Source organism: Poecilia mexicana, unplaced genomic scaffold, assembly GCF_051168715.1.
Source record: "Poecilia mexicana isolate PSO_F unplaced genomic scaffold, ASM5116871v1 scaffold_1, whole genome shotgun sequence".
NCBI classification, from domain to species: domain Eukaryota; kingdom Metazoa; phylum Chordata; class Actinopteri; order Cyprinodontiformes; family Poeciliidae; genus Poecilia; species Poecilia mexicana.
In genome coordinates this window covers 10,038,184-10,060,421 of record NW_028263370.1, presented here as the reverse complement: position 1 = coordinate 10,060,421, position 22,238 = coordinate 10,038,184, and the positions used below count along the sequence as shown (strand labels likewise).

At 37.5% G+C, this 22,238-nt stretch overlaps 5 protein-coding genes across 6 annotated transcripts; all 5 read right to left on the bottom strand.

Moving 5' to 3' along the window:
* Positions 1–691: 691 nt before the first annotated feature.
* On the bottom strand, positions 692–3,708 carry enam (enamelin). Of its 2 annotated transcripts, XM_088004263.1 has the most exons (8): positions 3,020–3,707; positions 2,780–2,841; positions 2,655–2,678; positions 2,432–2,494; positions 2,254–2,292; positions 2,135–2,158; positions 1,995–2,060; positions 692–1,494 (listed from the first exon to the last, which is right to left on the bottom strand). In XM_088004263.1, the coding sequence occupies exons 2-8, from the start codon at positions 2,831–2,833 to the stop codon at positions 1,132–1,134; spliced, it is 633 nt and encodes a 210-aa protein (XP_087860389.1). In that variant the 5' UTR covers positions 2,834–2,841; positions 3,020–3,707; the 3' UTR covers positions 692–1,131. The 2 variants fall into 2 exon arrangements, with proteins under 2 accessions (XP_087860389.1, XP_087860384.1); XM_088004258.1 differs by having other exon boundaries at positions 2,780–3,708.
* A 1,117-nt stretch (positions 3,709–4,825) lies between these two features.
* scpp5 (secretory calcium-binding phosphoprotein 5) lies at positions 4,826–6,717 on the bottom strand. The gene is made up of 11 exons (XM_088007324.1): positions 6,626–6,717; positions 6,479–6,539; positions 6,325–6,378; positions 6,108–6,173; positions 5,957–6,004; positions 5,806–5,874; positions 5,687–5,716; positions 5,550–5,597; positions 5,413–5,463; positions 5,238–5,321; positions 4,826–5,122 (listed from the first exon to the last, which is right to left on the bottom strand). Exons 2-11 carry the CDS (start codon positions 6,530–6,532, stop codon positions 5,105–5,107), a joined length of 522 nt encoding a protein of 173 aa, XP_087863450.1. The 5' UTR covers positions 6,533–6,539; positions 6,626–6,717; the 3' UTR covers positions 4,826–5,104.
* A 1,206-nt stretch (positions 6,718–7,923) lies between these two features.
* On the bottom strand, positions 7,924–9,821 carry scpp7 (secretory calcium-binding phosphoprotein 7). The gene is made up of 7 exons (XM_088007321.1): positions 9,768–9,821; positions 9,487–9,531; positions 9,350–9,397; positions 9,212–9,253; positions 8,985–9,041; positions 8,754–8,897; positions 7,924–8,534 (listed from the first exon to the last, which is right to left on the bottom strand). The coding sequence occupies exons 1-7, from the start codon at positions 9,819–9,821 to the stop codon at positions 8,496–8,498; spliced, it is 429 nt and encodes a 142-aa protein (XP_087863447.1). The 3' UTR covers positions 7,924–8,495.
* Positions 9,822–12,101: 2,280 nt separating this feature from the next.
* Positions 12,102–17,282, bottom strand: ambn (ameloblastin). Its single transcript, XM_015005557.2, has 9 exons — positions 17,127–17,282; positions 16,971–17,018; positions 14,232–16,845; positions 13,811–14,143; positions 13,631–13,687; positions 13,008–13,157; positions 12,868–12,903; positions 12,720–12,758; positions 12,102–12,583 (listed from the first exon to the last, which is right to left on the bottom strand). Exons 3-9 carry the CDS (start codon positions 14,283–14,285, stop codon positions 12,269–12,271), a joined length of 984 nt encoding a protein of 327 aa, XP_014861043.2. The 5' UTR covers positions 14,286–16,845; positions 16,971–17,018; positions 17,127–17,282; the 3' UTR covers positions 12,102–12,268.
* A 2,311-nt stretch (positions 17,283–19,593) lies between these two features.
* On the bottom strand, positions 19,594–20,453 carry LOC148161089 (uncharacterized). Its single transcript, XM_088007316.1, has 4 exons — positions 20,358–20,453; positions 20,142–20,213; positions 19,988–20,044; positions 19,594–19,885 (listed from the first exon to the last, which is right to left on the bottom strand). The coding sequence occupies exons 1-4, from the start codon at positions 20,436–20,438 to the stop codon at positions 19,679–19,681; spliced, it is 417 nt and encodes a 138-aa protein (XP_087863442.1). The 5' UTR covers positions 20,439–20,453; the 3' UTR covers positions 19,594–19,678.
* Positions 20,454–22,238: the final 1,785 nt, after the last annotated feature.

Sequence of the window (22,238 nt, the reverse complement as noted above, 5' to 3'; positions counted from 1 at the left end):
TACTTTAGACATGTTGACAAGTCTTTACATTCTGTTGATCAAAAGCCATAAATGGAAGAGCCTGTCTCTCCAAACTGCATCTCCCATGAAGTTTGTAAATGTGTTGGTAAGTGGGAATCTCATCTGGAACATCCTTTATCCCGTGTAGAGCGTGTAATGAAGGGTTTTGTAATGTATCAGCCGAGGTTCGGCATTTCAAGTCACTGAAGTGCATCGAAGCACAGAGTCTAACGGCTCGTCATGCCTTGTAAATTTCACAGTCTTATGCCTCACAATCCTCTCCAGACGGTGGTCATGTGTGCTGCTTGCGTAACTTTTTATGCCACACTTTTTCTCCTCATGGAGCTTACAATAATTTGCCTTATGAAGGCTCCTCATGACTTGGCAGCTTTAGCAATGACCTATTTCTACAGGTCATTTCTGCAGTTGTAAAGTTAGTAGTTAGCAGTTGCTACCATCATTGTTTAGGCTAAAATGTCTGTATTTAAAATCCTGTTTATTGCCCTCACCATCAAACATATGCTGTGTGATAAATTTATATAAAAGCTTTTGAAATAGACATAATGAAATCAATTAACCATGGTCATGTTGTGACACAGAAATATTGTTTTTTTTTAGGATTTGTCTTGTAGGAGATGGAGGAGTGTACAGATTCTCTCTCATATGAATAAAAATCACCCAAAATTAAACCTTGAGGAACTCCACATTGGATTTTTTTATTCCAAATCAAAATTGCCAGGCACAATTGTACTCAGTCTGAAAAGATAACATTATGTCTCAGATAAAAAACTGACATAGCAACATATGCTGTTTTAATTTGTAACAAAAAAATGTGGATAACAGAAATTAAAAACAAAACATTGACCTTTTGTCACTCACTCAATGGAACACAGCTGAAAAATTGCAAACCAATTAAAAAATTCGTTGAGGAAAGAAAAGTAAAAACGGGATAAAAAAAAAAATCCACATCAAGATTTTGGCTTAGATGTGTACAAGCTATTTAATCTTTTATCATGGCTTCTTCCAATGTTCATTCAAGAAGCCTACAACTAAAGTAAGCTAAGGGTGTTTCAACCTCCAATTTTCTGTAAACACACAATACACCTTCAGTGGCAAGGGAGAGGTGGGTAATTACAGTGTTGCAAGAACCTCAGCAGCCGCTGTGGCTGCAGCAACATCAGCAACAGGAATGTCAGTAGCGACGGGGCCGGCCACATCGACAGGCAGCTCGGCAGCTGTGTCCACAGGAACAATGTCAACAGGGGGCACGGCAACAACAACAACACCATCAACTGGAGCAACATCTGGAGGGATGTCAACCACTTCAGGCTCAGCAGCTGCTGCCGGGGCTGCTGTGGGGTCTGCAGGTGCCGTGTCCACCACAGTCGGCTCAACCTCAGCTACCTCCGTCTCCTCAGCTTCCTCCTCTTCGTCAGAGTTCAGAGGAGCAGCAGGAGCACCGGCGACTGCAACTCTAGGAGCGGGGTTCCCATCCTAACAGAAAAAGTAAAAAAAAAAAAAAATTAAAAAAAAAACAGTGTGAAGGCCACACCATATTTAGTAAATATGGGGAAAACTTAATGAGCAAAGGAAAATTAATGCAAGAGGGAATGTTAAAAAATGTTGGGATGTGCATAAGATGTTGAAATTATTCTAAATGAAGTTGGCACCCATTAAGTCAGAAAGTCAGGTAAAGTGCACATGGAAATGTATCTACTCCTAGAAGTTTTTAGACTTGGTTGGATATGAAATTACTGAATTGTTTAGCTATTTAAGTTTTAGGATGTTTATATCGACTCACTGTCCCACTTTGAGGCTAATTGGAGAAAAACACAGTACAAGCTACACCTGTGATTTGTCTCCACTCAAAGCACAAACCGTCAACTGACAAACGCACGACAGTAAAGTCAGCAAAATGTCAAACACGGTGACTGTTGAAACCCGCTTAAAAAAAACACAAAATATTTGGCTTAAAGCTTAGTCTAGAACCGCACCTCGGTTTCCTCGTCTGAGTCGTCCTCCGCAGGGGCGGGAGCCAGCTGGGCTTGGTAAGCAACCACCTGAAATAGATGTTTTCTCTCTTCAAATGGAAAGTCTTGGCATATAAACGGTGTAATGCTGTCGTCATACTCACCGCAGGCGCAACAACAGAATTAGCCTTTCCAAAGAATGAGAAAATAATTTAAAAAAGTTTATTAATCATCAGTTTATTATCTGTTAGTTTATGCAAAGTTTTCATACGAGTGAGCTTACAGGGGCATCGGCACTTGGAAGGAAGGGGTTTGCAAGCCCCTGCAAAAAAAACAACAAAACAAAAAAAAACAGATTCACACTTGAAGTTGATGCTTAATGCCACATTATCTAAACAAATTAGCAAACCACTGATATTTATTTGGATAGGATGTCAATAAGTCTTCCCTTCCTCCCCCACCTGCTGCTGGTACAGCCTGTACATCTCCATCAACCTCAGGGCCTCATTAGCGTGTGCTGCAGCCTGCCGAAAGCATACAAAAATACCAGACATCTCCAGACGTGAGCTACAACAAAGCCAATTATTCCTCCCTCTCAGACACCCATCATGCTGTTTAGCTGACGACAAGCCAAAGCAGTCGGACCCAAAACTGAACCGAAAAGGAGGAGAGGAATCCTCTTACCTCACTACTCTCACTGCCTGGTGCCTACAGTTTGATGCAGGGATGTGAACAGACATTAATTAGTCTGGAAGAACAACAGTCTTTAAGAGTTAAATATATCAAACAGTGAGACTGGCGAGACTTACAGGGGCAGCAAAGGCGGAGACCAGAAGGCACAGCAAGATTAAAGCCTGCTTCATTGTGATGACTGTTAAAGAAAAATGTAGGAAAGGATATAGAACAATTCCTGTTTCATTGACTTTAAATGAAAACAGTGGAATCATAACATGTGTTTAAGAAATAGCTTGATAGAAGATCATTTGCTGTGTAATTCAGAACTGCAAGAGTATGTCAACAGTGAGCTCAGTGATAAAAATTCAACTCACCTGTTTTTTTTTCTTTGGAACTGCAAAAACTTTAACACGTGCCTCCTCAGTGGGGAATGAAGTCTACTTTATGCCTCCCATGGATGCCCTTTATATCCTCTAATAGCCAATCACATCCACTAAAACATGCACAGCTGTGTGTTTGAAGATTCTTACATGTCAAAACTAAAAAAAAAAAAAATGGTATGTGAGGCTGAGGCCCTTGTTATTGTTAATTACATGCTGTGCAGGTTTGCTTAGCAAACATGCTCTTCTTTATTGCCCTAAGACCAAATATGGAGAAAGTAGGAAGAGGGGGATGCCATATAGAAAACAGGGACATTACAGACTGGGACATTTACATGAAAACACTTGTTTAGCAGAAATAGTCAACATCTGAGGAGTTTGTTTTCCCCTGTAGTTAAATAAACCTTTGTGGTTTTTAAAAATAGATTTTTTTCATTTAGCTTTGGAAGTCTTCATACTTTTTTTTTCTTCCCTTTTCTCTTTTGTTTCAGATCAGATATGTTAAGATTTACTGTGTAATCTGTCAAACTTCATCCCAGACAGTCTTGACTGAAATCTGCTGAGATAATGAGTTCCTCTGATAGATAACAATCACTTCATTAGTTCTTCAAAGCCCTTCTGTGCTGCCACACTCAGATTATTTTGTGAGTTTAATGAGGTGAGGAAGATATTATTGTCTGTTCCAACAGGAATACTTGCAATTCACCATAGTAATTAAACTCTGCTTTGCTCCACAGAGGGGCAATAGTATGTAATTATCATTATTTGTCTTTTTTGATGCGTGTTTTCAGAAAGAGATTTGTCGATTAGGATGCTAAGTGGGACATCAAATTATCATAATAAATTTTAATTTTCTATCCTTATGTGTAAAAAGGCTCTCAAGCTAATATTTCTTCCATTTTTTGTTCATTGTGTCTATAATTTTTGAACAATATTTCTCAGTGTCACAGTTGAAATAATGTAAATATATACGTTTAACAGGAATATGCTACCTGTTTGTTTGCTGGGGGCAGGGGGATGGAAGAATCAAATCAGCTTTTAACACTTCTGCTCTCTCTACTGACAGATGTTTATGATTTTCCAGGAAAGAAAACATGTAAAGAAGAGACTGAGTAGTGTGAGTGGAAGGCGCCTGTCTCTTTTGTTGGTGCGTTTTAAGAGGTAAGCTTTAAAGTCATGTTGCAACAGGCTTTCGTCCCCAGGGGGCCAGTTATTTGATGGATTTTTCCCCTGGTGGTGTTACTGTTTTCACAACATTAAAATTTCACTGTGGGGAAATCTGCTAAACCATTGAAGCTGTTTATAGTAAGCGTAATATCCTGCAGCACACAAGATGTCAAATATGCTTTTGCTGTGTTGCGCATACCATGTTTAGAATAGTTTTAGATTTTTAAGAGCATGTTGATATTTTGAGGTGATAAATGTCCTTTGTTTCCCCATCATAAATTTGAATTGTTTCCTGCTTATTCAATAGATTCCAAAAAACTATTTTGGTAATAATCATTTTTGGCAACATATTTTTTTTGTTTTCAAACCTCTAAATAGAAAAAAGTGAATAAGAATGATAAATTTTTCAGCAAGTATTAATCCACCCTATAAAAGTATTCACAGTATTTGTCATTCCAAACTTGTAGGTTCTGACTTCTTTATAAATCCCAATACATAAAATACATAAAATGACATACCCTCAATGTGAAAACGTGTGGGGAAAAACATCAACGTGTGTTAAAGCCAAAATACAGATGCAAATAAGAACACCTTTAGATGAACTCTCCAAATAAAGAGTAGTATTCACGGGGATTTGCTTAAAACTTTTTTTATTTTTAAAAAGAAAACAGCAGTGAGAAAAGAAAAGGGAAGAACATAGACACTGTGAAAATGCAGCATGCTGGGTGTAACATCGTATCACAGTCAATAATTCTAAAACAGCTATTGTTATTAAAAAATTAAAGATAATTCAAAGTCTTCTCGGGTATCTACAGAGGTTATCAACATAGTTTGCTAATCTTCTAAAATGTTACTTCAAGATGATTCTTCAGTTTTATAACCAAGTATCAGTGTTTGACGTAGTTCACTCATTCACGCTTTATCAGGTGCCTGAAAACACAGAAAAATAGCATCCAATCATTTTTTCATGCACACTTGTGCAACTTTTGTGAACATTTATTAACGGTGCAAAGTTAATTAGTGCAGTGATTTATAGTTTGGTCACCTGGCTTGTTTGCACAGGTTTGTCCTGCTGCAGTTTCTGCAATGGATCTTGCGATGGCTGGGCATTGACATCAAAAGCTGGCATCTAAGAAAAAACAAAAAACAAAAACAGATACACATGAAGCAGAATGTGGAGAGACATTATAGAATGTATATTACTAATACTCAGTTCTCACATTCATTGGCTGCTGGGGAATTCCTTGAGGAGGAAATCTAAATGGGGGCAACTGAAGAAAAAGCACATACAGTTTATGTTTATGATGTGCTTGGAGAGCAATAGGGAAAATCAAATAATAATTAAAAAAAATATTACATTTTGCAGACCGGGCCCATTTGGCAGAGGAGCAGAGTTCTGAATTATCTGAAACAAAAATAAACCTGCTTTAAGAATCCTGCACTGTACATATTATTAGGTTTGTAAGGATTCATTAAGTTACACAAAATATTTACTTGGTTCTTAGTGAAGTCATAAGGGTAGAACTGCAAATATAAAACCACAAAACCACAAAAATGTTAATAGTCGCACTGTATGCCACACATAATACAAAAAGTAACAGATCAGCACATACAACTTCTACGCTCTGTCTGCCAGGAGGCTGTGGGATGGAGTACTTGATGAAACCGTACTGAGGGAAGGTCTGTTGAAACAAAATCAGTGAAAAGTAAAAACAGTTGTTGTCATAGATTAGCACATCTACATGCATGTGAGAAAGCTCTTACTTGTCCTTGATTTGTTCCAGCTGCACCAGCACCAAACATGTATGGAAGCTTGGTAAAACACACAAAGTGCACATACATGCTGTAAGTGAAAATGTAATAATTTGATTTTAACAGTTAAATGGAAACATAACATTAAAGAATTGGGACCTACAAATTCCACACTATAAACTCCTGGGCCTGCAGGTTGTGGGAAACCACCAGCAAAAGGCGATTTAATCTGCAAGTTGGAGGGGAAAAAAACAAAAACAACTTTTATTGGTAAAAATTCAGCTTACATGATATTTATTTTCTTAAAGTTTCATCAAGCATTTAAGATGAAACTATAGAGGAAGAGATTAACAAACTCAGCACACAGTATGCATGTTTACCTGTGTCGCCAGGGGCCGGGGTCTAGACCCTGTGTAATGCGACAAGTACTGAAACTAAATGCAGAAACAGAAACATTTAGAGAAGTGACTGCAGGACATTTTGTGTAGTAGTCTTAAAGTTTTTGCTGTTTAAAAATAAAAATCTAAGACTTACGGGCACAGCACAGGCAGTGCCAGCCAAACATAGGCACAGGAAGACTGCTTTCATTTTCACTCTGAAAACACAACATTCACCGCTGTAAAATCTACAAAAGTCACACAGGATGGTTGGTTTCTGTTAGCCAGGTATACATGTACTCACCCACTGCAATGAAACCAAACCAGAGAGAGAAGATGAAATGTTGAACTCAGAGGATGCTAAGTGACTGTGTTGTAGCTCAGAGAGAGCAGGTTTGACTTTTATAGGGTGTCCCTTCACCAAACGGTTAATTACAGCCGAAGGCAGTGAAGTCACCCAATGAGGGAGTACAGATCAGGTGTCTGGCCCACAGCTTAACTAAATGACCAGTGGCCCAATCCACTATCTGAGTAATAGTAGAGTCAGTTTGATTACACAGTCGGTGGCTTTGCACCTTCACTCACCTCAACCTGCACTCTCAGCCATAGGGAGTGTTGGATTTCATCGTTTTATAGAAATAAATGTATTTTCATATGATTTGGAATTACTATAAGTCAGATGTTGTTGCTCATGGGGTACGGACTTACTAATGAAGAAATCAGAATCGAGATAAAATCTCTGCAGTTCACATGGCAAATTGTTATTAATACAACATGTTCCAGCTGCGCCTGACAGGCACTTTAGTTTATACACAAACTTTAAATAGTGTTGCATAAATTCGTATCAGTGTGTTGTTTTATTTGTTCTGTGTATTTAGAAAGAGACAAAATGCAATGCTAGGAGTATTTTTGAAAAATGAAGCATAACAAGGACACTCTTTTTTTCATTATGCAACAGTTTAATTTGTAAATTTTTTTTTCGTAGAACTCTGTTTTTCCTTTGACATTAGAGAGATTTCTTTGCATTTTTTATTTTTGTCCTAAAAGGCACATCTTGATTGGGGTAAAACATCCAAGTGATGAATAGTACATAAATAGTGCCATATATCTCTAATCTGATTGACTGCATAGCTGCTTCTACTTATAACGTGGTAAATAAAACAGAAGTGTTAACACGTGACGGTTGTTTGGAGATAAGTCAAAGATTTATTATTTATGGTTACAACACTGACAGCTAACATTCCTACTCCTTATTAACCTGAAACACACTTTTATGACATTTTATCAATCAGCAGTGTCGTTTATGAGACACAACAGTGGAAGAAGATTTACAGTGAAAGGTTTTATGAGAGACAAGCCGTTTACCATGAGAGCAGAAGACATGTTTACTCAGAAAATGTAAAATATATCTCTGCGTCACTTTTGTTCTCTAAATTCCAAATAGAAAAGTGCTGATAAGAAATACAGTAAATACTGACCAGATACAATTTAATGTCTGTGGTCTGAAAACAAAGACTTGCTAAACATGAATCTCATGAAGCAAAAATTCAGTTGTATTCAAACTATATTAAATAATCTGTCGGGCCAATTCTTAAAGAAAAATCAAGGTTGTTGCATACAAAAACCTTTTTTATTATGTGAAAGATTTAAGAACTTACTGATATTATTACCTTCTTATTTTCCTATATATAGTTATTTGTAGAAGACAAAACAACACAAGGACACTGATTAATGCATTCAATTCATTTATTTTCTGAGCTTCCTTAATAGAAAGATCACAAAGAGGAATATTGGAAAAATAGGACAATCATATTTCACAGCAAACCACCAATTTGCATTTCAACACATTATATTTGTTTGTTTTGTTGAGGAAGAAAACAAAGCACCATCTGGACTGGAAAGATGTCCATAACGCGTAGCACCAAATTTGTTAGAAGCTTTGAAGAGCAGCATCGTTGTCTGGTTTCTATTCATCTGAGCTGGTTCCTGGTTTCCTCGTCTTAAAAAAAAAAAGAAACAAACAAACTAAGTCAGCTGTGAAAATAATTTAAGCATATGACACAAACGTTTCATTAACAGTTCATTGTATAAACTGTCTCTTCCTTTGTGTGTGCTTGTGTGCATCGTACCTCTTTCTGCACACACGAGCACAACTGCTGCTGACTCAGACCTTTTTAGTCATCTTCCTCGTCATCATCACTGGGTTTGGCAACCTGAAATCACAGAGGCTTGTCGTAAGCCACTCAGTAGGGAGGATGAGACAACTCTTCTAGAAAGCTCAGCAAAAAATGGGCTCTTTTTTTTCCCAAGCAAGAATAATTTGAATGAACCTACTCGCCTCTCCTCTTTAAATATGTCTTGTGGTGCTGTTATCGAAACGTATGAAACCATTCAGACGTAATGTCCAGATAGAATACTTAAACAGCTCTTACGGGTGCGGCGACAACAACAACAGGAGCAACTGGTGCTACAGGAGCAGCGGGGGCAGCAGGAACAGGGGCCGCAGGGGCAGCAGGGGCAGGGGCAGCAGGGGCAGCTGCAGCCGGAGCTGGCTGGTCAAACCCAAAGGGGTAGTACTGAAACGGACGGTGATGAAATGAGACGAGTACGACGACAAACATTCTGCAACAACTTTCAGTCAGGAAGATGTTAAATGCTCTTACAATCTCATCGTCTTTGCCATCTGCCCTGTGGATCTCCTGCTTGATGAATCCTTGGACCTTCCAGAGAAAGTTCATTTAGGGGTTAATGTGTGCGGCTAGGCCACAGCAATGCAAGAACAGCGAAACTTTTACTTAGATTTTTGTTCGAGACTTCTTTTCCCCCCACGATTCTAACTACAAAGTTCAAATGCGGCTCTGTTAATATCCAGCTTTAAAATGTCACTCACTGGTCCTCCAACATATTGCCTCTGGTTGTTAACTGGGAGCAGCTGAAAATTGGAAATAGCCACAATTATCACATAAAAGAGTAATCGCCAGGTGTAAATTTGTGTTGAAAGGATGAAATAATAACATGTTGTTCTTACAACTTCCAGGGACCCCACTGGGGCTCCGGCAGGGATTGCTTGGGCCGCCTGTGAAGAATAGGTCCACAGTATTAACTGGGTCATTTGGAAGGGAAGGAAAAACTATGCTGCAGTCGCTGCAAAACATTTGTTTTTACCTGAGGAGGGGCATAGTGGAGGTCAAACTCCATGTACATCTGAGGCTGTTTGGTGGGAAATTCATACACACATTTATACAGGCTCATTACTATGCAAATCAAAAATAGTTGAGCTAAAATGCTAAAAAAAAAAGGTAATTTAGACATTAGCAAGAAAAATATGGTAAATCATTCCTATAAGACAAGGTACTGTGTAATTGGACTTTTAGTTGGTTGTACTGCAAAAGTTTTATGTCAAAAATACGGTACAAATTTGAGGAACAAATGTGTGTTTCCCTTACAGGAGCACAGGAAGCCATCCCAATGATGCAGGCTGCTAGCAGAATGAGCTTCATTTTGAATTAAGCTGTGGAAAGAATTATTTTGGGATTATTCCATGCTAGTATATTCAATACAGAACTTTTAAAAGAATAAAATATAGAAATTATGCAACAAATCCTTCAATAATCCTATTTCATTTTAAGAGATTTACCTTTCCTGTCCGTCCACTTGTGAGTAAAGAAGTATTCCTGGAGAAGGATGTGTGATGAGCAGAGGGAGATCTGCTCCTATTTATTTGCTGACAAAACAAAGACCTTGCAGACTTTTGACAGGCATTGGTCATAAGCCAAAGAGTTTTAATTTTATGATCACATCACTGACAGCTCTGTCTCTGGGAGAAACCCCTTTAACACATTTTTGGCTTGAAGCACACATTTATGACATATGATCCTTCAGCAGTGTAATTTATGAGGTACAGAAGTGCAAGAACCCAGTAACCCCAAGTCCAAAGTGTGAAAATATGACTCTAATATATAAACATTTTTATTCTTCTTAACTATCACTGTTGTTTTTGTCAAAAACTAATGGAAAATATTGACAATGGTACAATGATTACAATTGTTGAGTCTGTTGAACATTATAAAAAAACCAAATGACCCAGAGAGAACTCATACATGTTTGGAGAGAACAAGTAAAATCCAGGCACCAAGAGTTTAGGCTGGGATTAGGACCTATGACCTTTGACACTTGGTTTATTTAGGAAAATATGTGTTTTCTATCAGACTGATTTATCCACAGGCTCAAGTCTACGCAACCACAATATACATATGTCACTCAATAAAGTCTGTATAAGACATGCATTTATGATGCGCATGCCCATCGATGTACGTCTCCTTCATCTGCCCACTGTATCTGTTTTCGATTATTCAGAGCTGAGTACAATACTGACAGTAAATGGGCAACAGGTTATGGAAATCCCAGACAGGTCCATTGCTCAGTCGCCGTAAAGATTTTCAAAACAAACTAACACACACATTGAATTATTCACTCCTACGGTAAATTTGGAGTTGCCAATTAAGCTAATTTGTTTGGTTTCACACTGTGGGGGGGGGGACCACAGTATCTGGGGCAAACTAATAGACATGCAGGGAGATCGTGAAATTCCACACAGGTTTAACCTCCAACCAGGACTGGAACTGAATGAAGACTTGAGGTGAGGCCTACTGAGGGTAAATGCCCTAAAATCCACTAACAAGTAGGTGCGTAATGATAGATTCAGCTCACAAGATGAGACAAAAGATGACTCTGGGTTAACAAAAATGAGACATCAATTTTCATTACCCAAGAAGCAATTTGCTCTGCCGGTTTCAAGTAGTATTTAGTTTGATCATTTAAATTTACAATACCTTACAAATGTATCACTTTGTCTCATTTCAGCCAAAACCTTTAATGTGTTTGATTGAGAATTTAAATGAAGCACAAACACAAGTAGAGCACAACTGGAACAAAAAAGGAAAATAATACATGGTTTGCACATTGTTTAATGTGTAAGACCACTAAACAACTGAAAATGTGTATATTCCTCAATTTACTTTGGGACGCCCAAATGAAAATGCAACCAGGCCTCACAGGTTTGTTAGAAAACATTAGTGACAAAGCATCACAAGAACAAGAAATCCACCAGCGATAAAGTTGTTGACAAAGATGAGTTAGATCATGAGAAAACATTAACCAAACCGTTTGACATCTCACAAAGTCCAATAAGACCATTTATCCTTTTTTCTCCTTCAGAAATAGGGTCCATCTTGCATTGGTCAATAATATACAATCCCAGGAAAATAAATCTAAGTTTTTTGGTTCTAACAAGACAAGGTGTTAGTAAGTCAGGAAAAGTTCTCTAAACTAGTTAGCTAATAAAGCTCCAGGCTTTTAATTCCTCCCAGACAAAACCTTTTTTTTTTTTTTTTTACAAAAAATCCTCTAAAAACCATCTGTCGCCCTTCTGCCAAGCACCAGGCACAATCTGTATTAACAGCTTGCTACTAACTGAGGGAAAGAGTTATAAAAAGATCTTTTCTTTTCTTCTCTTTTGTTTTCATTTCTTTTCTTTTCTTTTCTTTTCTTTTCTTTTCTTTTCAAAAAGGAGTCAAACACCTGGAGCCACAAGAGTAAATGAAGGACTCCGTATAAAGGACATTTTTTAAGACTTCTTGTGAATTTTGCAACATGTGGAAGTAGCATTGGTCTTCACCCAATCAAAGTCTGTCATAATGATGTGATGTATGTTGAAACTAAATGAAAGCAGATTGATGAAATAGTAGCACACAGGGCAGCACTGAAAGACACAGTCAGTCTCTGATTGTCTTCTTTATTTAATATATAAAAACACTGCACTGAAGGCAAAAAATACCAACAATGGTTAGGCATATTCTAAAGACACCCTACTGATAAATCGCTAGCCGTTTATTTTTTGCAGTTGATATTTTAAAACATCATAAGTAAGTTTTCTGCTGCGGTTTTATTAAGCCAGTTTTCTCTGCGTGGGCCGGAGTTTGGGTTGATCCGCTGATCGGACTGCGGGAGTTTCACGCACTGCTCTCTTCAGACGGGTGGGCGTGTTGTTGACATTCGGCCGTGATCCAGAGCAAGGTACACCCTGTAATGGTTTGGCTCCAGAAGCTGAGGTCCTTGCAGTTTGTCCGGCAGCCCGTTGGTCTGGGTTTGTGATTCCGGCGACCTGACTCTGCGCCTGAACAGCTGCTGCTGCTGCTCCAGCGGGAAGGTTCGCAAGCATGGTGGGCATAAACATACCCAGCTGGCTCAGTTTTGCTGCTGTCTGAAACAGAGAATAATGTATAGATAACATAAGGCACATGGAAGGGGAAGCAGTTTTGGGATTTGGGATCATCAAGTTCACTGAAACAAAGTGTTTGCACATGTTGAGAGTCAGTCAAAAATCTTGGCTGATTTACCTCCAGTTCCTCTGAGCTGAGACCTCCAAGTGAGGGATTCTAGAAAGCAATGACAGCTCGTGTGAGATGAAAAATGATCTGGCAAACAATTGAGAGGCAACAAAAGTTGTTTCGTCATCCAAGCATAAAAACACCAATTCATATCTACCATGGGTTGCTGGAGCATGTACACGACTGGGGGATTCTGTGAAAGAGAGTTTGACAGTCTGATCATGCAGCTCCACTTTTAACTTCCAATAAAGTCAATATTTATTTCTCTATGGGATCAGTCATGTCAAATTAAGGAACCTGTTGTTGTGTTTGTTGAGCTGCAGCTATGGAGGGTGCAGCTGCCCCTGCAGCATTTTCTGCTGGCAGCACAGGACCGTTGGTGAGCTGATTTATTGGAGCTTGAGGGAGGTGAGACTCGGTAACCTTCGGGAATCCATACGGGGAGAACTTTGCAGGAGAGAAAATGCATGCAAGGTTTAGTTTGTGTTCATGACTTGTGCACTGTGTACACAAAGACTTGAACTGTGCTACATTACTCTGAATTAGGAGGTTAAATAATCAGCACTTGCGGCATTAAAATGTTAGTTGCTGCCTCGGCACCGTAAATCAACCAGTAATTATGTTTAGAGACAGATGTCTGTATTTGCACAACACTGTCTCCAGTGAGAGAGTTTGAGGTTGTCTCTGGTTTCCTTTGAGAGCACTTGAAAGAGTTAAAAAAAAAAAAAAAACTTTCATTAAACTGTTGAAAACTGTTCAAGACACCCACAGGGGAAATCTTTCAAGTTAAAGTAAGTTGTGCTGGGAATTTTTTTTCTGAACTTCAAACTTCAATCTATAGTGAGCACATGCAATACTTTAAATCTATGTGTGGGATATTGCTGAAGGCACAACCTGTGTGTTTGCTAATGATATCTTACCAGCTGATTGCTATAGGGTGAGGGGAATACAGGCATGAATCCGTACGATGGAAAAATCTAGTTAGAAGAATGGAAAGAACACAGACACCGTTTGGATTTATTGTTTTAAAATTACAAGGCAGAAAAAAATCAGAAACCTTCTTCAGTCTAAATTGTATTGTAAACGTTGTTATTTCTTACCAGAGGCTGCTGAGGAAGGGTCAGCTGGTTAGGCGGTAGAAATCCAGCGACACCCTGAGGAAGGGGGAACATCACTGGGCTGCCCCCTTGTGGAAACAATGCGTAATGCTGCAATGAATGTTGGTTGTTGGCCTGTTGTTGGTTGTTGGCCTGTTGTTGGTTGTTGGCCTCTTGATCCGGATGCTGGGGATTTCCAGGCTGTTGTTGGTCCAAGCTGTGAGGAAGAGACGGGTCCACCTGAGCCTCAGGTTTCCTGAATGTGGCATCAACAGGTTGCCTTCCATGACTGACTCCCTTCTGTGATGGCTGCAGAGGACGAGTACTTGGACTAACCTGTTAAAGAAAATAATTAGAAGTTGCATGTTCAATTAAGCTTTTGATAATATGCTGGCATTTCATTATTATCGTTATTATTTCTTACCGGTATTGCAGTTACTATTATTGTCAAACAGGAAAGCAGAAATATGATGAACATCTTTTACGAACAAAGTGAGGCCACTATTGCTCTGAGTTCTTCCCTTTCAGGCCCTGAAAACGTTCGGGTAATGTCACCGGGGAGCCAAATAAATTGACTGAAAGTGAAAGGCCAGGAGCAGACACTTATGGGTCTGTCAGAAGCTGAAATGACCAATCACAGCACGGAAAGAAAAGCTCAAAATCCACCTAATTATCTCCTGTGAATGAAGCAGCGAGCTGGAAACCACACAAATTCTCCTGAATGAACGGAATTGCAAGTTTTCTTTCAATTATGATGGTGTAACGTCTATAGAAATGTATAAACAACCAGTGAAGAGTTCAGACAGTGTTGCTTCCTGACACTCAGGACACCTGTGGGTGTGGCTGATGTCACTGTCTGACTGCTGTAATTATCCTTAATTATGTACGTTACATGTGTGACATGCACAAAAAAAAAAAAAAAAAAAGCATGAGAAAAGCTAGCTTCTCTGAAGTTGCTTAAGCTGAATGAATTATGGCTGACTCATCCAAATCCAATTAAAAAATCCATTACGAGGCGTGTGGACTTTGAAATTCCTGTAAAGTGTAGATGAGCCAATACAGTGATTGCAAGTACACTCAAAAGCATTAAAAGTTTTAAATTCATGTCTTTGAAGTAGAAATGACGAAAAGCTAAAGTATCGCTGTACATTAAACACAACAAATATTACAATTTAATGCCATTTTAATATTAGAATCACATTATATCCCATCACCCTTAAAAAACAAAATAAATTTAAATTAGTATTTCTGTTTATGGAACAAATCTGTCTAAAGAAACCAAGGAGAGTGGATCGATTTTTACTTTTTAGAAAAATAAAATACAATCACTATAATCAATATACAGCACTATACGGTATATTGAAACAGTATAGTGCTGCGTCATTACAAAGATTTCTTTGTTGTTATTAAATATACACATTGCGTGTTTTGTGTTTAGTATGGACGGCTGATTGGTGTGTGCTGCTTATGGTTTAGTGAATAGACTTTTTAGAGAAGGGGTGGGCTACACAATACTTTTCATTCAAAACTTTTGTTTATGTCAGCATGTGACATATTCATTTAAATTACATAAACAAACAAATAAACAGGCAACACATGTGGCAAAATTCAACGGTCATAATGTCCTGGACATTATGCAAAGTTGAAAGTTATCTGGTGAATTAAGTTTTCATGTCTGACAGTCGATGAGCACAATGTCAGACTCCTCCTTTCATCTTCCACTGTGTCTTTGTTTTAGCATTTCTGCTGTGATCGGAAAGGGGAAACTGTGTGACTGAGTGTGTGTGATCAGGAACTGCTTGTGTTTCTGTAAATCTCTGGAAAACACCATTTGCCGTTGATGTGGCTCCCTTAGACACTTGACTTCAGTGGAATCAGCAGTGTGCTAAGTAAGTATAGAGCCCCAAAATATACTTTTTAGCGACGCATCGTCAAAAGCAGCAGAACAGAAAACATGGAGCTTCTTGAACTCATTGTATTCAGTGAGATCATTGAGAAATCTACGAGATCTTTCGCAGGATGTAGCATTCTCATTTGATTTATCATTTAATGTTCATAGTGATTCATATACATACTATTACTAAACTTTATCTTTGCAAATATCTTGTTCATTTTATTTGATTTTATTAGAACCATAACACTTCACCTGCAGCACACAGAAGATCAGTCAGTGCACAGTCATAATTAAGAAAAAAAAAACCTATGAGTTAAAAAAAAAAATAGAGAAAAAGTACATTCAAAATCAGGATTTTTGATAATACAGTGTTTAGGCACATCAAATTACATCAAACACAAAGTAATTGATTAGAACAAAACACAATGTATTTCAGTCAAAGTCTTAGGAATCAGCAGTGCAGAAGAATTAATCAAAGTGTTGGTCAGGTGATTCAGGAGCGACAGAGTTGGCAAAGTCTGGCTTCTAGCAGCTTACACTCATCCCTTTTCTTAAGCAGTCAGCTTGTCTGTGTGAGTTTACTGAGTGGATGTTACACTGGTGTGTTGTCAGAGTCTTCTCATCCGTGGGGACCCGTCTCCAACATACGTTGTCCATTACTCTTTGCTTATATTGGTGTTTTTCACCGTATGGACAAACATTATCAAGACTTTACGTGGAAAGACAATCAAAAACTGTGCTGGATAAATTAAGTGCAATCAACAAAGTATAATAGAAAAGGAAAGGAGGCACAACAAAGAAATTTTAACTAGTTCAAACTAATACATTCGTTTTTATGTCAACCATTTAATTCTGTTTTTTTTTTTTTTCAAATGGCCTTACCAAAATAAAACACCATTAAACTGATCATTTTGCAAAACAAAGTAAACAAACTCCCCATCTTGCTAAATATTCCTCGTGTTGGATTCATTTTAGAGGCTGTAGCTTATCAAATGTCTCCTCGGGGGGTGACTGAAGTCGTGACTGCCTTTGTTGTTGTTGTTGTTGTTGTGGCGGTTGCTGTTGTTGTCGTTGTTGTAGTCTTTGTTGAACACAGAGTGGGAAACAGAGTGCAGATAAGTGAAGGCAGGTCTGCCGTGTTCACCTGAAGCAAAAACAAACAAACAAAAACAAACAACAAAAAATAAAAAACAGAAAAGAAACTTAGGCAATACTGATAAATGCTAAAAACGATCAAAATAAAAAGTTATTTGCATTATTATTAATTACCTCTCCACTGCCCGACTCACTGCTAGAACTGCGCTTACCATGGCACCTCTTCAAAATTCACAAAGAGATAAATTATTTCACTTTAACACAAAAAAATGTTCAATAATTTGCACAATGTCATGTAAACAAAGCAGTGCTTAACAGTTTTGTACTTACAGTTGCATGGACACTAATGCAAAGAAGAATCATCAGAAAACACACTATCCTGGACTTCATGCTGGCTTAGTCTCCGTATCGCAGTCGGGCTCAAGAATAAAAAGCTTTATGACGAATAAAAGATCACGCTCATCAAATCAGTCTGCATATGGGTGCCTCAAGAAACCCAATTAGCTTTTAAACAGCCCTACTGTGTCGACATTGCCCGTCAACTTCACAGGTGTTGCCTCATCTCTGATGGGCCGCGGTTAGCCTCAGGAAACAAACCAACAGGGGTGTGCACACAGTTTCGGCTTTAGGGTTGGGTTGGGTTTTTATAAGATTAAATGTCCTCATCCTGTTATGTATCTGAGTGGATGTGTGAGAATGTGCACAAACACAGGCAGATAAAATCCATCTTCAAAGAATGGTTTAAGGTTTGAAAATTGAATGTCTGCATAACTGATACTTTTTTTTTTTATCAGAGAACAATCCTTCGTTCTTTATTTTAAAATCTGGGGCAACTCATTTCTTTCATAACGACTCCATACTTGCAAAACTGTTGTGTTTGCTGCTTAGAGCTCCCTGGAAACGGTGCTTGCTCCATTCTTTCCTAACATTATAATTATCTTGTTTATGGATGTACACATGGTGGACATAGTCTATATTTTTTTTTCTATTGCAGGTAATAAATATAACACACTGCTGCAAACGTTTCTGGGAATTTTTAGTCTGAGAGGCTCTCATTACCCTGGCGTAATAATGTCTATCATGTTAGATTTGTGCCGCCTAAAGTAAAGTCAGAGTTTTTAAATTGCCTGTGCAGCTTTATGGTTTGAAGTAAGTAAGATAATGCATGGGTGTTAAGTCGTTTTTATCTTATTTTTTACAAAACGTATAAGGGTTTTTGCCTTTGGGGTAAACTTGACTCAACCTGAATGTGTAGAATATTTTCTGTCAACTGGAAAGCTGCAGGGTCAATTCCAGCCTCCTCCTGCCACACGTTGATGTGCCTCTGGGCAAAGTGAAATACTTCAGTAAAGGCCTTTGAGTGGTTAGTATGACTAGAACAGCACTGTACAAATTCAGTCAATATACCAAAACCTATCCTCACTAAGTTATGAAACATTTACAAACAATCTATTTGCTACTTTATAAATGAGTTATTTACATGTGACTTTTGTACTTTTTAACTTATTTTCATTGTAATATTGCAGACATAAGGCTGCCATTTGTTCCCTCGATGCTTAAAACATCCTTGAATTTAAACACACCAAACCAATCAACTTTGGTTTGGTGGCACTTTCATGAAAACCTTAAGATTATTTTTATTTTTAGTTGTTTCTCAGATGGAACTCAACAACTTGCTAACATAAAATTAAAGAAAATGTTTGTTTTTAAGCTTCTGTTAACATTTGAATTACACAATAAATAACAAAAGACATTTATTTGATGTTATTTAATTTTATTCCTGAGCACAAACGACATGGAAAAAATAGAGTGCCTTGCCAATATATTTGAACTCCTTGGACTTATTTTTTAAAGTTATTTTGCCATAGGTAGTTACTTTAATGTAATTTATTGTGATTTTATTTAACTTACCAACACAATTATAACATGATGGTGAAGAGAAATAAAGATTATAGACAGTTTTCAAAAATATTTTACGGTAAAGATGACCTGCTTCCTAATAAAGCTCAAAGAATAGTTTGACTATTCCTCATCAGATCAGTGTTTGCAACATCTCCTGATCTTGAAGCAGAATCCCATCTGCTTCCAGCTTGGATTCCAGGTTTAGCTTACAGATGCACCACAAATCCATTTTCAGCAGAGTAAATGTATCTATTAAACATCAAACAAAGTTTGTTCAGCCGTTATGCTGCCATGTTTTCTGCTGAGCCCTGATTTCCTCCTTCTACGCCACCAGTCGGAAACCTCAGCCACGTGTTTGATTTCTTCCATAGATCTTAAACTGTTTTTGCCTTTTGAGAATCAGTCCGCTCACTGCTTGACTAGTTTTAAAAACATATTAAGTAAAAGACATTCAACACTTTAAAAGTGCATAACACAGATAGTCACAGTTAGTTCCTTTTTTCTGTCACTGTTTGTTGTAAGTTCTTGAAGCTGTTAATTCAGACTGTGAGAAGAAAGAGATGAAAAATGTGTAGGGGGAAAAATATATATGCAAGTCTTACATTAATATGAACAAATCAACAGAAAAAATGATGTGGGATTTCTATGTGTTTTTCTTTTCTAAATTCCATGATTTGAATGTATTGCTTGATGACTTGAAGACAGAATTATTTCTAAATGGTTTTACTTATTTTCATCACTTCCATATACTGCACAATCCATATACTTCATTGAGTTCTGAGTTATAAATGTAATGTCGTTTGCATTTGAGATTTGTCTTCAATAAAAATGTGCATAGCTGGTGTGAAAAAAGCCAATTAACTCACTTTTCATTCACAAACACATTGAGACCATATGCATTCAACTTGTACTTTATTTAGGAAACAGCATGAAGAATCATAAGATGTTATTTGCCATATTTAGTGGGGAGAGAAGATTCTTTATGTTGTAGCTGCCACTGTGATATTAGGAGCTGCTGTGGTAGAAGCAGCGGTGGTGGAAGCAGCTGCGGTGGTGGAAGCAGCTGCGGTGGTAGTTGCAGCCGTAGTAGTGGTGGTAGTACGGGCGAGCAGAAACTCACGAAGCTTCAGAAGGATGTCGTAAGGTACACAAGGGTGGCCATGTTTCCCACGAGGAGGACCACGGCCCTGAAACACAAATCAAGGTCAGGTTTATTCAGATTCAGGAAACAGATTCTGGTTTGGCATCAGTTCTTATCTACTCCAGTAAAACCAATACAATAAACTTACCTTAGCAGGATGATGGCCTTGAAGTGAACGGTTCTCCCGGCTGGATGCCGAGTCATCCTGTTAAAAACGACAATAAATAAATATTATTTTTATTCTGTGGCGGCTGCACCGACCAAAAGAACATTGATTCAGTCTTTATAAATGTGGAACTTACAGAATAAGCCAGAGTGAGACACAGGAGGCATCCCAGCACAAATACTACCTTCAGCATTGTTTCACTGATTACCTGCCAAAATAAGAAATAATAATAATTTAAAAATTACAATAAGTAAAAAAAATAAAACGGTATCATGAAAGCACTGAGTCAATGTCTGACAGAATAATCAAATAGAAAACAGAATGAATAATTATAAAAGAAATTTGCAATTACTGTTGTCTCTTCACAATCTGTCCCAGAGAAGGTCAAGGCAAATCTGACGGTGTGTTGGTCGTTAGAGCTTTTTATACACATGCAGATGGAGGAGATCAGGCAGTTGGGAAACAACAGCTGTTAGGAAACTGTCTGCCCAGCATTTCAAGTATGTAGGTGGAAATTTTAAGAAATAGGTGAAGCAATAATAAACATGAATGGTTTGGAAGATCAACAAAGGGTTGGGCACAAATAAAAAAAAAAACGTGATTGGTTTAGTGTGTAAAAGATTAAATAAACTTTTGAAAGATTGAAAAGAGAAACGTATAAGATGACCAGTGATATGTTATCTAATATTTTACAAGGGAAAAAAGGACCAAAAAGATGTTTTGCTGAAATAAATATTGTTGTAAAGCTTTGTTGGAGTAGGTAAAACTTTTAAGTTTATTTGGTAAAAAGGAATAGGGGGAAATACTTGAATTTGAATTTGATATTGACAAAAAATCTTTTAGAAATGTCATCTATCTAACTTTTTGAACATTTCAAAATCTAGCCAAAGAGTAGTGTTGTGTTTTTTGTATTCATCAAATTATTTGTGATTGTTTTTGTGTGGACTGAACAACTGTGAAATTCTGAATCTTTGCATTTATTTCTTTTCAAATGATTCAGTATTTGAAAATCTATCAGAAACTTTTGCTATTAATCACATGATTTTTTCCTCAGCTAATCAAAGCGTCAGTTGTGAGTCGACTTATATTTCATACTTATGTCAAAGAACGTAGTGTGTAGAATTTAGAGGACAAAATTCATGTAATGCAATAAAACTGTAACATAACAAAATTTGGAAAAATGAAGTTTTGCAAATACTTCACATATGCACTGAATTGAATTTTTTTTTGTTCTGGAATAACACAAGAACAACGAATCATCATGGAAAGTCTTCAGTATAATAAAGAAGAGCACAGTCTGTTACATAAAAGAGATACAAACTGAGTATTCAAAGGTGCTGTCTGAAGGTTAATTTCTGGAAAGCAAATCTAGAGGAAAGGCTTAATAAGCTCATTAAATGCTCTGTATTAAATACTGCATCATCTGGTATTGTGAGTGGTTTTAACATTTCCACATGTTTTCTTTCTTCATTGCCCATTCCTGTTGCTCTATGTCTTTTTGCAGAGAGAATCTGTCAAGACATTTAAAGTAGATCATGGAGTGTTGGAAAGAGATTAAAAAGGCTAAATAGCTTATGGTGTATTTCTTTCAAAATAAAACAAAAATGAATGCAGGTGTATTTTTTTAAGCAATAGATAAATGAAAAAATAAGTTCAATTTTAAAAATTGTATTTTACATTTTGTATTAGTAACAAAATATAACATGTGGAAATTAATAGCTGTGATTAATGCAGGTAATAAATATAACGCACTGTTGCAAATATTTCTGGGAATTTTTAGTCTGAGAGGCTCTCATTACCCTGGCGTAATAATGTCTGTCATGTTAGATTTGTGCCGCCTAAAGTAAAGTCATACTTTTTAAATTGCCTGTGCAGCTTTATGGTTTGAAGTAAGTAAGATAATGCATGGGTGTTAAGTTGTTTTTAACTTATTTTTACAAAACGTATAAGGGTTTTTGCCTTTGGGGTAAACTTGACTCAACCTGAATGTGTAGAATATTTTCTGTCAACTGGAAAGCTGCAGGGTCAATTCCAGCCTCCTCCTGCCACATGTTGATGTGCCTCTGGGCAAAGTGAAATACTTCAGTAAAGGCCTTTGAGTGGTTAGTATGACTAGAACAGCACTGTACAAATTCAGTCAATATACCAAAACCTATCCTCACTAAGTTATGAAACATTTACAAACAATCTATTTGCTACTTTATGAATGAGTTATTTACATGTGACTTTTGTA

Excerpts from the sequence above, each read along its gene's own strand:
- scpp7 (XM_088007321.1), bottom strand. The coding sequence starts at position 9,821 with ATGAAGCTCATTCTGCTAGCAGCCTGCATCATTGGGATGGCTTCCTGT. Across the intron at positions 9,398-9,486 it reads TCCACTATGCCCCTCCTCAG|GCGGCCCAAGCAATCCCTGC; the intron begins GTAAAAACAAAT and ends TATTCTTCACAG. Across the intron at positions 9,254-9,349 it reads CAGTGGGGTCCCTGGAAGTT|CTGCTCCCAGTTAACAACCA; the intron begins GTAAGAACAACA and ends TCCAATTTTCAG.
- enam (XM_088004258.1), bottom strand. The coding sequence starts at position 2,917 with ATGATTCCACTGTTTTCATTTAAAGTCAATGAAACAGGAATTGTTCTA. Across the intron at positions 2,495-2,654 it reads CAGGCAGTGAGAGTAGTGAG|GCTGCAGCACACGCTAATGA; the intron begins GTAAGAGGATTC and ends TGCTTTCGGCAG. Across the intron at positions 2,293-2,431 it reads ACAGGCTGTACCAGCAGCAG|GGGCTTGCAAACCCCTTCCT; the intron begins GTGGGGGAGGAA and ends TTTTTTTTGCAG.
- LOC148161089 (XM_088007316.1), bottom strand. The coding sequence starts at position 20,438 with ATGTGTATAAAAAGCTCTAACGACCAACACACCGTCAGATTTGCCTTG. Across the intron at positions 20,045-20,141 it reads GTCTCACTCTGGCTTATTCT|GATGACTCGGCATCCAGCCG; the intron begins GTAAGTTCCACA and ends CGTTTTTAACAG. Across the intron at positions 19,886-19,987 it reads AAGGCCATCATCCTGCTAAG|GGCCGTGGTCCTCCTCGTGG; the intron begins GTAAGTTTATTG and ends TTTGTGTTTCAG.
- scpp5 (XM_088007324.1), bottom strand. The coding sequence starts at position 6,532 with ATGAAAGCAGTCTTCCTGTGCCTATGTTTGGCTGGCACTGCCTGTGCT. Across the intron at positions 6,174-6,324 it reads CCCGGCCCCTGGCGACACAG|ATTAAATCGCCTTTTGCTGG; the intron begins GTAAACATGCAT and ends TCCAACTTGCAG. Across the intron at positions 5,322-5,412 it reads TTCCCCAGCAGCCAATGAAT|ATGCCAGCTTTTGATGTCAA; the intron begins GTGAGAACTGAG and ends GTTTTTTCTTAG.
- ambn (XM_015005557.2), bottom strand. The coding sequence starts at position 14,285 with ATGTTCATCATATTTCTGCTTTCCTGTTTGACAATAATAGTAACTGCA. Across the intron at positions 12,904-13,007 it reads CTCAACAAACACAACAACAG|AATCCCCCAGTCGTGTACAT; the intron begins GTTCCTTAATTT and ends TCTCTTTCACAG. Across the intron at positions 12,584-12,719 it reads TCAGCTCAGAGGAACTGGAG|ACAGCAGCAAAACTGAGCCA; the intron begins GTAAATCAGCCA and ends TCTCTGTTTCAG.